Source organism: Embiotoca jacksoni, unplaced genomic scaffold, assembly GCF_022577435.1.
Source record: "Embiotoca jacksoni isolate LCO1_2020_lvr unplaced genomic scaffold, fEmbJac1.0.p SCAF_15, whole genome shotgun sequence".
Classification (NCBI taxonomy): Eukaryota; Metazoa; Chordata; class Actinopteri; family Embiotocidae; genus Embiotoca; species Embiotoca jacksoni.
Window position 1 is genome coordinate 4299054 of NW_027185285.1, and position 17189 is coordinate 4316242.

Below are 17189 nucleotides of genomic sequence, written 5' to 3' on the forward strand. Positions count from 1 at the left end.
AGAAAATAAACTGCACTGAATTAACCACGCAGCAGCACCAGAGAGGCTAAAGAACAACAACATATGGCTACCGTTTCAAAATCGAACTATACATTTAATAGTCAGAGCGTTCACAAAGATCACTTCAAATCGACAGACAAAGGCGCGGAGAAACAGCTGTTTGCAGCTTGCGGCGCTCTCGTGTTGTCACTTGCCTCTTGACTGTTATTTTGGACCTTGTACCCATTTCAAAATTCCACTCAGTCCAATTGTTAAAACAATGACAGAGGAGTCCGACTCCGACTGCAAAACTAACATCAGCGTTATGCCATGCCGGACGAGATGTGACGTCGCCCTACAAGTTTATTTCTAAAATATTAAAATGATTAATAAGTAATTACTAAGTAATAACGTTGCCTGTAACAGAATGAAAATGGATGACAAATTTCAATTATCAATTGTCAGGCTTTACAGCAGTTACTTGCGTACCATCAGGTGGAGCCTCAGTTTGGGAATCACTGCTATGAAACAAATGGAAGTAGTTGTGAAGATTCGGTCTCTTTTCTGTAGCTTTGCGTTGTTAGCATTACCCTAACTAGAACAAGCATTTGAAAGAGGATGGATTGAGTAATGAATGACAGTCAGGTTAGAAGTGCTGTGTCAACATAAGTTACTACTTCCATGTAACTGAGTCAGAGAGGGCATGACGTTCAACAGTCTGCTGTGGTTAAAGGCACACAAGGAGTTTACAAAAGTGTTGACAGCTTTATTTTCTCTTAGCTCTATTGGCCTGTATTTTATATCTAAAGGCAAAAAAAAATGAAAGATAATGTGCTATGATTTTACCCGGAACTTCCTCTGTTTACTGTTGCCTGACTTGAACTGCACATTACACTCTGCAGTAAATTCTTTGTGAAACCACTTTCCAGTAGTAAGATAGTCACCAATCCGTTATTTAGAAGATTCTTTTCCTATGTTTTCATGCTTTCGAGCCGCGACAGGAGGCATTCATGTTTTCAGCTTGTCTGTCTGTCCATCCCTGTCTTGCGAATGTGATATCTCAGGAACACCTCAACACCTCGAGGGAATTTCTTGAAATTTGGCACAAATGTTTCAACGTTTCAGTGTCTCAAGGATGACCTAATTTGGTGGTCAATTGTCAATGTTACTGTGACTATTATGACTGTTTTTTTGTTTCCCTCAATGAATTAGCACACTAATACAGTAGCCATACAGCAGAACAGCAACAACAAAGCCTATAAAAGTGAAGTGTTCATATATCCCTAAAAATACACCTCATACCTTTTATAGCATCCTTCAAAGTCTCATTAAATCTTATGAGTCTAGACAGACATGGATGCAAACTGAAACTTGACTGATTGGCAGAGGGAACCTCAAGGCAGGATTTCTAGTTTGTTGTCTTACATTTAGTCTTCAGGGGGACATTTTCCTTTCCTTGTTCTCCGAGCAAGTTAAACTAGAGGAAAACAGGCCGTGTTCCCTACAGCGCTGGAGTCAGCTGTGTGTTGGCGTCGGTCTCAATTGGTCTGTCAGCGCTGTGTGACTGTGTTGAGGCAGAATTAGGTTTGAGGATGAGTGTGGGGAGAGAGTGTGTGTGTGTGTGTGTGTGTGTGTGTGTGTGTGTGTGTGTGTGTGTGTGTGTGTGTGTGGAGGGGGGGGGGGTGTATCCACATGAATGAAGGACCGAATTCCACATTAATCAGAAACAAATCATGGCAAACCACAGGATCAAAGACCTGTCTGCTTTAAAGATGGCTGCATGCCCTACAAACTTTCAAAAATCGCTTTTAGCTCATCAAGAACTCAGCTTCCACCCAGAGACAGCATGACTATAGCTTGGAAGGTTCAGAGGCATTTTGCTCCTTTCAAAGAGCTTTCTCTCTTTTTCTCCTCTGCTCCCTCTCCTCTTGCAAATAACGAACTAAAATAAAGCTTTATATCTGACCTACATTGTCAGAGCCTGGTCTGAAACAATTAATCTTTCAAAAAGCTCCCTTCCTAAGACAGGAAGCAAGTGCACACCAACAATTTCTTAATTTAAATAGAAAGCTGTATAATGGCTGACATGGCTGCACTGCCCCACATCCTCATCTTTGGTGCACACTGGTTATACCAGTGGCCAACACAAATCCAAGTCAAAGTTCACCAACATTGTTCAGCAGAGAGTGTGAAATATGAATTTATGCAATTTATTGTCCTGATATGTTGTATCTTTTCCTGCGACAAGTCTATTAACTGTCTGTCCACACTTTATAGATGTATTAAAATGTATTAAAAAAAAAAAAAAAAAAACGGGGATGAAACTAAAAGAAATGTCATATTTCTTCACTATTTCCACATTGTCTTCCAAAGTTGGCAGTTTTCTGGTGCTCTTTTAATGACATCATCATGATACTCCTTTGCTGGCAGCGAAAAATGCAAACACCCTCCGTCGAGCCAGTGTTTGGTTTGTCCTCTCTGGGATACTGTAAAAACATTGTGCTGCAACATGGCCTCTTCATGGAAGAGGGCCTGTGTCCTACAGATATGAAGGGCTCATTCTTAGGTAATGAATGCACAAACAGACTTGGCTTAGGTCAGTATACACTAATGAAAACAGAATTATGAATTTGAAACCCACCTAAATCCTACACACTAAACCTTTAAACGGTCCCTTCTTCTCTGGGCAATAAGAATAATGTGAAAAGTTGAAACCTCCAATGCACAGTGGACCAGGACTGGCTTTCAAACAAGTTGCTAATGCACCTTAAACTCAGATTAAAGATGAGCACAGAGACACTATCATCTTTCAGCACATGGATGTTGAAACAGCCTTCAAGTGTAAAAACTCTAGTTTTGGAAATTCTATTTAAAATATTAACCGTCCTTAATAGGCGTTTATACATCACTTTGACTCTGTGCTTTCCAAAAAAATCAACAGGATACACTCCAGAAGGATAACTGAAGAGACTCAACTGGCAACAATGTACTTTCCAAGTGAGCTGACAGGATACAAACATTTATGATTCACTGTGTCACCATTTCATTTAGTGTCAACACTTATTTCATGTAGACCACAACAGATGTCCTGCGAGATTGTGCCTAACAGTTCTTTTTAGCAGACTGAAGCCAGATCAAACAGAATTTGGTGAGCCGCAGCCATCAGGGTTAGTCAGCTCCACTCACTGCTCATGTTTAACAGTGGGTTGAATGGGACCTGTGAACTCTTGCAAGCTTAACATGAGCAGCAGCTGCAAACACTGAGCATGAAATGAGGCAACTGGCCTGGAGTATTTAAGGTTATATTGCAGCTACCACATGCACGCAGCTTGTTTCTAATTGGTAGGTTACGACAAACATTTGTGGGGAGTCCATGTTCAGTTCCCATTCATCGCAGTATAATGTCACCGGGAATAGTTATAGTCAAGATAAAGACGAGATTTAAGAGGCTAACCAGTGCGTGTGCAAAGGAGTGCGTTAGTGGCCGCGTTTACCTCTGAATGTTTGTCTCAATTGAGGGTGGAGTTTTATGGCCTGATCAGATTTATGATGCTTGATGTCCTGTGGGAAATGGGGGGCATTGGTATGAACGCGTGACATACAGTCCTGTCCTTGCACCGCGCCCCATCACACTGGAATCAATGGACCTTCCCGGAGAAATGACTGCTCACACCAATATTTTTGCTGCACTGCATTGTCCTCTATGTGCTCAGTGTGCTATCCCATCCTTACAGCATGCATACAGTATTGCTGTGGCCAGTTTTCATGTTAAACTGTATTTTCAAACGCATCTCTTCTAATAATAAAAAAAAATGTATATAAAAGATCAAATAAATCTATTCTACATTTTTTTAACAAGGTGAAGTGTGCATTACGAGCCACGGTGACTTATTAATTGCTAACCGGTTGTAATGCCTCACTGAGATGATGTACAGCTTTGAGGGCAGATCAAGTCAGCACTTGACCGCTGTGCTCCACCTTCAACATTACAGCACACAAATCCTCATTTTACCCCCTGGCTATCCCAGAACTTCCTCCTGTGAATGCTGCATTTTTATGACCAACAGGTTTAGTGTCTGTGTTTGCTCCACCACTGGTCATATGTCAGAAGGGGGAGGAGGGAGACGGGGTTCAGTGGGGGGAATGAACTTGACAAAATGAACATGGTGCGAACTTTGGAGCTGTCAAAAGGTTTCTTGACACCTTGACAGCCACGGATGGAAAAGTCTTATTAGAGTCCATAAACACGCCCCAGGTGCCAATGGAGCTGTAAAAGCACGTGTTACTTCTGTCAGACACAGTAGGAGATCTACAAGAGATGTTTCTCACAGGATGTTTAACTGATTTGTTGCCTTCCCCCCCCCCCCCCTTTTTTTTTGTAAATGTTTTTTATTCAGCAAAATTATATATGCCTGGAGATTTGTGTGTACCAATGGTTAATGGAAGACATTATCATGGTGTACTGTCAGCACTGAGTCATATATCTGCACTGCACAAAGAGCATTGAAAGGCAGACTTGTAGCAATTTTCTCGGATGAATCAATAAAAAGATATGCAGGTTATGCTTCCTTCAAATGCAGCGAGCAAAAGGGTCAGGGCTCTGACGGCAATTAATTTCTGCTACTGGAGCTGAGGAGGAAATGATTGCAAAGTTTATCACTGGGCAGGTTTACAGGCATCTGCAGAGAGAGTTCCAGAAGTGCAGAGCGGTAATGGGTGAAAGAGGAAGGTTTCAAAAGCTTTGAGTCCATTTATCCTATCAATCAAATGGTCCAAAACGGCATCTTCTTTTCATCACACTGCTCACCATTGAGGAAATCAAAGTATTACAGTTTAACTTGGAGACCACATGGTGTGTTGTGTCATACAACAGCATGTATATATTGTATATTTGCTTCCAACATGTAGACTTAGTAACAACACGTAAGAAACCAACAAAGCTCTGTTAACCTGGCTTAATGGAGGTGACTCAGGTTTTCATGCTTGACTTCCCCGGCCAATCAGAAGCCCTCTGTCTCCAGGTTAAAAGGTTAACAGGCTCATTAGTAGATGCTCTTTATGATATGGCGAATGACCACCATTGTTTGCTATTGCCACTTAAAGCGTTGTTGAATGTGAATTCCCTTTGAAATACTACATTTGTAAAGAATGGGCAACCAGGCTGAGGAGTTTTTGTTTTTTTTAGCAGGGAAGTATTTTTAATTATAGGCATTTCATCCATGTAACTTTGTCCATTTCTATGTCTGCATTTTGATGCACTTATTAACAATACATATTTATAGATGTTGAGAATTTACAGATAAGCTGCATGTCAGTAGGGTGTATTACATTAGGCAGTTATAAGGTAAATGACAGCTGTTTTTGTGAGAGGCATGCTTCGCTGAAAATTGTCTTAAGCGTTAATAAGAGTTTTCTTTCTTAACCACAATTCACTCATCAGTTCAGACTTCTCCAAAACACATTTAGACGGATCACAGCCCTGTGTGGGCCCGGGGCACTTTTGTCTGCCTGAAACCATCAACGAGCAATTGAATAATAGGCACTTGTAGAAGTTTGAATTAACCTGGCTCACTTAACTTTTACACAAACTGCAAAATAGAAATGTGTGAAAAAAACAAAAACAAAACAGAAATCCACTTCTCCAGTGCAAATCATCTGGGGAGTTTGGAACAAGAGGTGGCTCATAAACTTAACTTTTAACTACTTATACAACGTGTTTGTTACCAATATACCCAACACTGAAAAACCCCAACCAATTTAGTCTGTATGTCGTCATAAGAAGTGACCAGAAGCTTCATCTCAAAGTTTGTATCAACATATATCAAGATTAGCTTTCAGATTAAACTGCCCCACCCACCAGGCGTCGTAAAGAGGTTTGGTTGAAAGATCCTGGGGCAGTAATCACCACAGATAGTTGGACTAAAGCTCTTGAGGGTATTCCATCATGCTGCCTAAACTCAGGACATCATTTAATTCAGTACAAAGTGATTAATCAATGACGTTATTCTCAGATTAAATTGCATTCATACAGCCATCAGCGTTTCTTTTATGTTTAAGTTGCAGATCTTTTGAAGGGTCCCTAGTTTTGGTTCAGTTCCACACCTCACAAAATTCTCAACAGAGGTATTCCACAAATACAGTAAATGACGTGAAATTCACACTACATCCACGATCTATAACTGAGATCTCCCACAGGGCACCACAATTAATTGTAACAAGCCAGTATGAAATGGTAATAGTAAAAACAATGCTTTGGACAAAAGATTATATATTGCACTTTAAGTACTAGCTGACTGAATTAAACATTACACTGCGTATGGAAAAATGAGATAGTTGTTGAAAAAAATGCCACTTTTTTTTTTTAGATACACAAAATCCATTTGTAGTATAGATGACTGAGGAGTCTGGGGTTCACCTCAAGAGACCTGAGTGTTTGATGCTGGTTTCACGGGTTTCTTGTGTCTTGAGGAGAACTGAAAATGTTGTATTGAATCAAAATGTGTATATTTAGCAGCCCGCATTTTGTATAGTGCACCGGATCCTTGCTCTCTAAACCTGCTCGCTACCTACATACTGGATCTATGGAATATTCTGAAAGGGATAGTGATATCCTATCGATGTTATTTGAGTTAGGCACCCTCAACGAAAACATTGTAAAACCTAAGGAGCTGTTTGAAAACGGCCTCCTAAAACCTGAGGTTTTCTTTAAAACTTGACGGAATATTCACCAAAAAAAAACGTGACCTGTCATCCTCTGTAGCAGATATAGAGACGTGAAATGAAAAACATTCACGAGCTTAAACCTTTGGCTTTAATTGAAAATGAATGTGCTTGCTCTAATGTTCATCAACAACAAAACTAAACAAAATGTTGCCCCATGAGACCAAGACTTAGGTCAAATGGCTGGGCCATGTATGAAACCCGAAGAGGGCTTTTCATTTTAAAAACAGAAGTCACAGCACTCGTCCACCCAATGCTGAGTTAACAGGTCAGTCATGCAGCACTCGGGCCGCCAATAGTGTAACTTCACACACACCGACTCAGTGACAGACTCCAATATAATACAATATGCAGCAATCCTACAATAAATCCTATACTTGTGAAGACACTACAGATCCTAATAGTTGTGTGTAATGTGATATAATAGTGTTGCATAGCCTTGTTTTGATCTTAAATTTCATGTTAACTTGCTCACATTTGTAAAATTAGACCCAATTATGTTGTGGTTAAAATGATATTACATTTTTCAAAAATGTTATAACATCCCTCTTCGAACGTAACATCATAATCGATTGAGAGGATTGAAAAGCAGACTAGGATGTTCCCGCACACATTGAATGATGCATGATGAATGAAAATGATTTGCATCCATCCCTCTCTATCAGTCTTTACTTTTGGAATTGGAATTAAACTACAAACTTACTTTTCTGCTGTGGGCAGTCTGGTTAATCATTTACGATATTGGTCTGAGTCTACTCTGACCGGTCTGGATTTTCTCAGAATCCAAGTTTCTGATCACAGAGCAGTTCTTTGGGATCTTTAGGCTTCAAGCAACATGACCGCAGGAGAGCTCCGACACGGAGCGGGTCATTAGATGATATGATGAGAGGATGGAGTCACTGTCAATATTTGCACAGCACAGACATTTAGGAGAACCTATTAACCCTGCCTGAACCAGGGGTCTTTACACTGAGCAGAGATTTCTCCATCTTTCTGACTTTATCTTTTTGTTTAGGTGTCTGAACATTCTCACTGACAGGGTTAACTATGGGATAACAATATTTAGACTAGCTTGTTACAACTGGGGCTCCTTAGTGCTAAAGGTTTACGCGAGCAGCTTTAAAAAGGTTTTCTGCCCTTCCTGGCACTTACATTGTCTAGTCTCTATCACATCAACACTCTTCTATAGCCTGAATGTGGATTTCCTACTTGCACATCCGTATACTTGAATTTGCAAATGGCAATAAATCCTTTGTACGACTGCAGATGTAAAAGTCACTTTAAAAATGCATGAAATCACACCGAAGCAATTGAAACACAAAAACAAAGCTTGTAGCGCACAGGGTGGTCTTACTGGAAGAAGTGGACCTGGCTATTAACATATTTGCAGGAGAACCATAGCAATTGTATACTAAAAATGTTGGGGATCTCTTGCAGTGAGATAATTTGGCCTCATCCTCTTTTCAGTTGATGACAAACAGAGATGAAATGACAAAAACAAAAAAAAGTAACCAGGCTTAAAGTGATGAAGACAAGAGAAGGATTGAAGAAATTGGCTGCTAAGAATGGGATTTTACTGCTGAGGAAGAACCAGACTCATGATAGAAGTATCCTGGCAGAGACTCTGACTATTGATAAATATTTTAGCATCCGTTTGGGAATTTACAACCTGTGGGAATACGTGTGTGTATAGGTCTGAGTATGTGAAGCTTGTAGCCAGTGTGCAACAATCCCATCCACCTTCTTTTTTTTTTGTGAACTTTGGGCAGTGGAGTGTTTGCTGAAGGTGTAATTCTAGCTTTCCTTACTCCAGACTTCAACAGCCACCAGGATTCTGATCATCAGTCACCACAGAGAGGGGCTTTCAACAAACAAAGACACCCACTCCAAACACCTCTAGCTGGGCTGGTCTCAGCTCCCCACCCACTGAAATCCAGTGGGGAGATTGGGGCCACTGGCCAGGGTCACTGAGGTTGAAATAACGCAGCTACTTCAGTTTGACCCAGCCGATTAGGCCAAGACCGCTATCCTTCATTTGATCTGCCAGCAGATATCACATCCACGGGCTTAATTAGTCCACTGACAGCTGAGTGATTGTAACTGGATCTAAGCACGAGCGGCGCCAAGATATACAAATATAAAACAAACAAACTACAATACCGGCGGGCCAAGTAGCAGGCTGTTCATATTGTCATTATCAATACTACTGATATTGTGTTACTGTAGTCTACACGTAACCCGATCACACCACAAACACACATCCACACGGAAGTGAAGGAGGACAGATGTTACTCACAACATTTGTCGGATTAGGACAACGCCTCTGTTGTTGTGGTTCATGGCAAAAGCATCCATGAATGTGCGGTTCACTCGCTCTTCTTAACTTTAACTCAGACCATCCATCCATGTCCAACACGTGCATCCTGTGCACGGAATGACTGTAACTTTAAGCCTAGTGCTAAATCCTTCATGGGTAAACGCAGTTTCAACCAGCAGCCCTCATTAGCAACTTTTTTGCAGGTAAAACACAGCCTGTGGTTATTGCCGTCTTTACCTTCTTGGCCGGGTATTTTGTCAGAATAGAGCGCTGTAGTCCATCCATAGACTGGAGGGTCCATCTCTGGCGGACTGGCTGATATCAGGTCCAGTTGAGCTCGGTTATAGGCTATCTGGTCCTGGTCCTGGTCCTGGTCACACAGTGCGGTACCTGTCCTAACGTGCTCGTTGTCCTCGCTGTTGCTCTGCTCCTTTACGTTGTCCACAACATCACTGAGGATAGTGGAGTTGGCCTTCTAAATATATGATCTAAGATGTCAGTGTTGACATTGTGCTATATTCTGAGTTGACTGTGCAAACTGAGTTTGCTACAATGGACTTCAATGAAGAATTTAAAATTAGGCTAGTGATTGATGTAAAGCAGATACAGTCAAATACATGTGGACATTAATCCTGGGTTGAAATTGTCTCTGTTCTGTTACCCTCTAAATCTGAAAGCAGTGCCCTGGCACTTAATCAGACTTATGTCACACCAAAGACACATTTCAGTAGATAAAAAACTATCAAATGCATTTACTGTTTTCATTTTGGGATGATCACCCCTTCATGTACGTGTGAAAAGATCAGAATCTCTTTGCTCTCAGTTGTATCGTGTTTTCAAATCATTTTTATGCCATTCTGTATGTAATTATCCTCATGTGCCTATGTGCAAGCTCCCACAAGCTCTCTCAAATTATCTCCATATTTTCATCTCCAACTCAAATGTGGGAAACGCATTCGAAGCACATAAATGGATCAGCAGCCATGTAACCACTGCTCCATGTTTCCCCACAGTGATGCATCTCGGCACTGTCACACTGCTCTCTAATTTGGAGGAGCTCTGCTCAGGCCTGAAACACCATAGAGCGGCAAGACACTCTCCGATTCACTGTTGTATAATTAAAGGAGAAATGTTTGCCTCGGTAGCCTCGTCACACCAGTATAGAAACCCTTGTTAGCCACCAGCGCTGAATTAGAAGGTCTTTGTTGCTGGCGATTGGCCACACAGCTTTTGAAATGATCTTAAGTATGCAAGTTGCATGCGTGACAGAAGGACAACTACACACGCAGAAATATTGGAGAGACACACCATATTGAGGCACCAAATGTTAGCACGGCTTCTCAAATCTCTCCTTGATATTTATGAAACTAGTTTTAACGTGCGTAAAAATAGCATTGAATAATAGATTTTTTTTTTTTCCCCTCCTTTTTTCTGCATGCAACCACCTCTCTTCTTGCTCAACGATTATGACTGGGTGAATCTTGCTGCTGGCACTAAATTATTAACAACACAGTTTTAATTAAGTCTCAAGTTACAGCAGCAATGTTTTGAATCAAATACTATCCTGGGTCACTTGCGATGAGTGAATACACACTGTGGCGCTATTTTTTTAAACCTTAATCTGAAATGTAACTGAAAATGTATTCTCCATATATAGTGTGAAAGTTTTGCATTGAGTATCTGTGTCTCTGTTGCTTCTGACAACTGACTGCTGTAGGAAACAGTTGTAAAGAGAGTGAATGATGGGTGATTTCATTTTCGAGCTGACAATGTTGATAGAATGCATTAATGTTATGGTGTGCTTGTGTGGGTGTGTATGCATTTGCTGCCATGAGATTTTTACATGTAGGAATCAGAAAAAAATAAAATGTTGTCGTCCTCATTCTACATATCTTTACTTCGCCTTGTAAGTTTAAGCAGGAAGCGGCACTGGGAGATTCCTGTGCATGGGCCTTGTGGCAGGATGTAACGGCAGGGGTCATGGGTCAAAGGTGCCCCCAGGTTCCACATCTGCAACTTCGCCCAGACTGTCCGGGCTGCCGTCAAAGTGGGCAGCCAGCCGCACTCTAATGTGTATTAGCAAGACAAAGGGAGAGCCGAGGGGAGGGCATAAGATGGGCTTTGATTTCTCCGAGATTTATGGGCGTGATGAAATCAGCTTTGAATAAACTGGGTTTGCCCATTTTCTCTATCGTTTAGCTACATCTGAGGGATCCGGGGTTTGTTCCGGGAGACAAACACCCTGGATAAAAAGGCAACAAATCTAAAGAGAAAGAAGAAAGGAGAGCTCCAGCGTCTTCTGAAGTCCTCACATGTCCCATCCAGGGACCCAATCAGCTGGCTGCAGCCCTTTGTATGTTCTGCTTCATGACCATTACTGCCTTTCCAGAGAAATTCCCAACCGAAGACTTATGGAAATTATTCCGACGTGTTTCTGGGATACCAAGACAACATTTGGCTGCAAACATGTAAATGTCGTTGGCTGCTGTATAATAGTTCAACAATAAGAGGAGTTGGGCATGTCTGTGACCTATCCTGGTTTTATCAAGCAGTTAAGCAGTGTTGATGCATGTATATATAGCCAGCACAGTACCCATTGGATAATGATAAGGGTAGCTTCCTCTCAATCCCTTTGCCTCAATCCTGCGTGTCCTGCAGTAAATACTAAGTGCCCCCTGGTCACCCTCACAGTGATAAATAACCGTTAAGGTTAACTACATTTCAAATGGAGCAGTGAGGCCATTATAGGCCTCCGGAGTTTTCTTGACATCTTCAATATGTTATCTGTACACCCAGGGACTTTTACCAGGGTAGCATTAACTGGCCTCTCTTTTGTGTCAGGACTGATGAAGTTGGGAAGAGCTCTTTTTAATCAACAAACCTGAGAATGAGATTTTAATCTTCTGTCTGCATGTTCAGTAGCCATAATGAGCTGTTGTATAAAATGCACACAGGTTGCATTGTATGTGACGCGTGTTTTCGTTTTCGTGGATTAAATTCTGCTTGTCTGCATTCTGCAGAAGTGCATGCGTGCATACAAATGTGTGCATAGATGGTGTTGGGTAATGTTTGAACTAATGATCATTGCACCTTGGAATCTGGTAGGCAGCTAAAGAAAAGGATTGGTGTTTATCTTTTATGGCTGCTGGTGTTATTTGTGAAAATGTCAGAAGTCTGAAGATGCTCTGATTGATGTCAAATGAAACAACAAATAAAGCAACTACTTAGAAACTTAAAGATCACCATCTGATCATCTTGCACTGAGAGATAGTAAAAATATAAAAGTAGGGAGTAATCTGTGTGCTTTGTGTGGGACGTATGTGATATATGATATTGTATGTAGAAGATACATGTTGTTTTAGATCTTGCAAAACTGCACCCTTCACGTCTCCTGTTGCTTCCAATGATAATAATAATACCAGAGTACTCATCGACCATATTTAATCAGGGTAGGATGGCTGTCAGAAAGTTCAGCAATCATTTTGAAGTGAAACATCTTGTGCACAACTGTAGTTTTGTACATTTGAGAGCTGGCACCCGTAAACTCTGATTCTGATGTGACATGCTACACATCTATAGACGTCTTTAGATCGAAGGCAGAAACATATGTCAATCCACTGTGGTGCCAAATTCTGAGACAGAGCAGGTTAGGTTAGGTAGTTACTTTATTAATCCCCGAGGAACGAAATTAATGCCAGTATTGTGCATACTTTAAAAAGGAAACAGAGTGGGGGCATATACTATGTCTAAAATGACAAACTACAGAATTTGGTTATTTTTCTGAAAACCTTTATTAAAGGCAGTCTGGATGGAAAATGAATGACAACACTACAAAAGTGTGTTGAAGTCACCCCCTAGTGGCGTTATTGGCATACTACTCTCTATACATATAGATCAAAATATTTTCATATTTTCATACATAAATATACATATATATATAATCTTTACATGACAATGACTTTGCTATTTGTGTAACTGCTTAACGCAAGTTAAAAACAATGCAAATGATGTGGTTTAGACTTGAAGGTTGCCAGAATATTCACTGGATTATTCCTTAGACCTGCAGAATTAAAAAAAATACTACTACTCATGAATAACTCTTCTACTGACATTGAATGTTTTCTGCCCCTTTGTAAATTCACTTTCAAATAATTTTCACATAAACATATATATGATGCAGAACTGTACTTTGATTGCATTGCCATTGACCTGTGTGATGAAAACTGCAGTTAATGTGTTAAAATGTAAAAGACGGTGGGGAGAATCTATCTGAGAAAGTTGTTAGTCATAATGAAAGATCAGTGTCTTTTATGGGGATATTCACACTGCTTCGCAGCAGCCGATGATCCAAACATGTCTGGTTTGCTTTTCCTCACAAAGATGCTGCTGAGATATGTTTTTTTGTTCCCTGAACCACATTTAACTGTATTCTTTTAGTTATGCTGTTTTACTGAAATAATGTCTGTCCATGGTGCTAAGTTTCCAGCAGTCCTCAAAGTGCAGCCAGGTGATGCTGTTTGCATTTTCAGTTTGTTTGTTCACAGTCAAGATGAGGCAGAATGAATAAACGATTTAAAGTACATGACAAGTCATGTAATCATCAGTTTTGCTTTTTTGGAGTTTCTGTGTACCTGAAAATATCATAGAAACACAAACTTTAAAAAAAAAATTTTTTTAGCTCTACTGTTCTTTTTTCAGATGCCACACTATCCTGTATTTATGGCCTCATTCATACTAAAATGATTAACTTTTTTTTTTTGTGCAAAATATGGCAGCATTAAGTGCCAGTTTTTCCTAGCACCAACATCAAGACATTTGCCACAGGCAAGCGGCTGGGTCCTGCGAGTGTTTTATGTATCATAGCGCCATCAAGTGGTACAAAAACAACACTACAAGAAACAGTGTGCCACTTCCTTGTTCCAGTAATACCACACCTTCTCGAAGTGCATCAAGAGTTTAAAAAGACTACTTAACAAAAAAATCAAGTCAAAATTTAACATGTGTAAAAAACACATATAATAATCAGTCTTCTGCAGATGGTTCACCAATTTCTTAAAGAAAACCGATCATTGAACTTTTCAGCAGTGAGCAGTTCATTTCAAAAGGTTTATTTAGAATACTGACAAAAATGCAAACTTGAGTTTGTTCAAAGCAAAATTAATCACAGGACATGACACACTTGCAACACAAAAAAGGCTATACATTTCAAGAACAGTAGGTAAAAAAGCACCATGTTCAAAACTAGATTACAAAATGCAAAACGTCTTTTATTTGGTATATCAAGTATGATGATAATTCAGAAATAAAACCCTTCATGAGTTTGTTAACATTTGTTATTTTTAGTGACTGAGGATTTTCTCATTTCCTTCAAGAATAACAGATATTTGAAGTAAGGCACATGATTCAAAGCATTTGACACACAAAACAAAAGACAAAACAATGTTAAAAAAAAAGAAGAAAAAAAAGAAAAAAAAGCTTGATACCCTGGCAGTTGAAGCGACATCTCTTTGGCACAGCTGCATGATTTGTGAGAGGCACAAACTCTATCACGTAAATGAGCACGACAATGTTAACTTGACAACACTATGTACACTATGTATGTAAAAATGTTATAAATATGTCTAAAAACCACAGACACTATGTACATCTTTATACTGAAGCAAGGCAGGATTACTCGTTTCATCACACACGATGGATTTGTGGACGTCGGGTGGCAGCATGCAGCAAAAGTCAATGTCACCAACACCTTTCTAAAGACACACTGAAGACACTGAGTCACCACAGGAAACAGGTGTGTTGAAAATCAGGCTTTGTTGAAATTTACAAAACAGACAGGTGTGATGGGGAAAATAATGGATACTGAAACACAGCAAAATAAAAAAAAAAAGATCCCCAGCAGTGATAAATGTCGCCACTTAGTGTTTACAAATGTTAGTGACATACACTTTTGTTGGAATGTCAGTTTATGGTCTGTGGGCAGTAGGCACAGTGCGATGTTGTGGTAAGGGGCCTCCGAACAACCCCTCCTCTTTTCCCCTGAGCTCCCTCTCTCATTCCTTCTTCCTCAGGACGATATAAATGAGGCCACTGATGAGACAAAGAGGGAAAGCCACCCAGGCCAGCACATAGGCATAGCCGAAATGTGTGAGGGATCCTTCATCTGGGCTCATCACAGTGTAGATGATCGCACCGCACATCACAAACACACCTAGGAGAGACAGACGAGAGGTGAGGAGAATCTGAAAGCATTTGAAGCCAGTGTAGATGATCTCACGACTCCACCCACTTCCTCTCAGGGTGCGACCCGTCAGCGTGCAATGAAGTCATACTCACTTGCCAAGATCTGGAAGATGGCGGTAAAGAAGAAGCGTCCGCCCTTGACCAGTTTGAACAACTGATACACAAACGCAATGAGGGAGAAAAAGCAGAAGAGCAATGACAGGATCATGAGGGCTTGCACCGCCTGGATCCAGTCTAGAAGACAGACAGAAGTGATGAAGACCATGAATTTGAACTCATCCATAACTTATCCATGCCAAAAGACAAGTTTGTGTGTCTGTAATGCAGACAAACCTTCATTGCTGGCTGGCTTGCAGTGGTAGCCTCCATTCGTTGTCATACAATTGTACCATAGATCTGTGCTCCTATCCCCACCTACAGACCAGGCCTGATAAACACAACAACACAGAGCCATTTAAATACACTGCAGCATCAATGGCAACCTAGAGCTCTGATAGCATTGTACAAAAACATGATCAGTTAGTGATCATGATTATCAAGCAGAAGGAGTGTGTGTAAGCTTATTCACATCATGTCCCTGTTCTCCATTCAGTACCTTTCTTTACTATTACCACTACTACTTACTTACTACTTTAAAAGTGGACAGAAAAAAAAAGTGTCATAAGACAACTTACACTGGCAGCTGTCGACACAATGAGAAGAATGAGAATAATTATGTGCATGACAAGCACTCCAAGCAGGATGAGCAGCATTTTTTCAAGTAGATCTGGAAAGATACGAGGAAAAAGAAGTCAATTCACATGAATTTATCATCACGTCAAACTCAATGTGAGGCTCAGGCCGACGCCAGATGGCGCTATTTCCTCACTTCTGCACCAACCGCAATGTTTACCCCAACGTGAGTGTCCTCTTACATTCAAACATGACCAGAAAGAAGGAAGGAACTCTTAATTTCTTCCCGATGGAGCTCAAGTGCTCAGTGCTGAGTTAAAAAAAAAAAGAAGCAGGCTGTACTCATGAATCTAAATACATTTTTAGTTGATTCACTGCACTGAACTTTTTATTTATTTAAATATCCAAATGATTTCATAACTTAGTAGTTTAAGCAATAAATGTTTGAGTAGAAAGTAAAAAACATATCTTCAGGCAGAAACTTAGCGAAAACAACTTTCTACAAGAGAAAAGAAGGCTGATTTACGACTACTCAAAGCACGCTGCTGGAAAACAAACTCAGCCCAGCAAAGTGCGGCCACGCGCAAACCGCAACCTTTACTGTTTTCACACATACTGCGAGTATCTGAAACTAAAACGATGACAGACGGAGCGAATCGGTTTGGTAAAGCAGCGAACTTGAAATACACAATTGCAGTTTTGCGTCATAAAAGTAAATCCACAAAGTCGATTTTAAGTCCAGGGGAGAAGTCCTGTGGTGTGAGTATGGGGGGGAAAAAGTCAACGAAAAAAGAAGTTCACAAACAAACGGGGAGAAAAAATAGCTCAAATAGTCCAACTTACAAAAAGGCAAAGCAAAAGGTCTGTTTCCGTGAAAAGGGAGTGCTGAAGTGAAGAGTTGTGGAAAGTATCACCACGCTTCTGCCTCTCTCGACTCTTTCTCTGTAGGTACTATTCCAGATGTGGCTCACACACCCCAGTCAGTCTCTTTCTCCGCCTGAGAACACCGCCCTGCAGGCCCTGCACGTCACCAAGAGGCCTGCTCTTTTCTGCTCCCCCCCCCCCCCCCCCCCCCCCCTTTCTTACCGTGGTAGCCCATCATCTGGGATTGTACTGAGGTCTTGAGGATTGTATGGAGTATATTATGGTATTACTGTGCAAACTGTAGCCTGAAGCATTAAAACTTAAGCCACATAGCCTTTTTCTACATTTAGACCGAAAAAAACAGAAAACGCCTCACATACTTACAAAAAAACAACAC

At 40.6% G+C, this 17189-nt stretch overlaps 1 protein-coding gene across 1 annotated transcript; it reads right to left on the reverse strand.

Annotated features, from left to right (window-relative positions):
- Positions 1-14108: 14108 nt before the first annotated feature.
- pmp22a (peripheral myelin protein 22a) lies at positions 14109-16897 on the reverse strand. Its single transcript, XM_069148992.1, has 5 exons — positions 16772-16897; positions 15931-16022; positions 15590-15683; positions 15350-15490; positions 14109-15224 (listed from the first exon to the last, which is right to left on the reverse strand). The coding sequence occupies exons 2-5, from the start codon at positions 16006-16008 to the stop codon at positions 15067-15069; spliced, it is 471 nt and encodes a 156-aa protein (XP_069005093.1). The 5' UTR covers positions 16009-16022; positions 16772-16897; the 3' UTR covers positions 14109-15066.
- Between the last annotated feature and the right edge of the window lie 292 nt (positions 16898-17189).

Excerpts from the sequence above, each read along its gene's own strand:
- pmp22a (XM_069148992.1), bottom strand. The coding sequence starts at position 16,008 with ATGCTGCTCATCCTGCTTGGAGTGCTTGTCATGCACATAATTATTCTC. Across the intron at positions 15,491-15,589 it reads CAAGCCAGCCAGCAATGAAG|ACTGGATCCAGGCGGTGCAA; the intron begins GTTTGTCTGCAT and ends TCTGTCTTCTAG. Across the intron at positions 15,225-15,349 it reads CATCTTCCAGATCTTGGCAA|GTGTGTTTGTGATGTGCGGT; the intron begins GTGAGTATGACT and ends TGTCTCTCCTAG.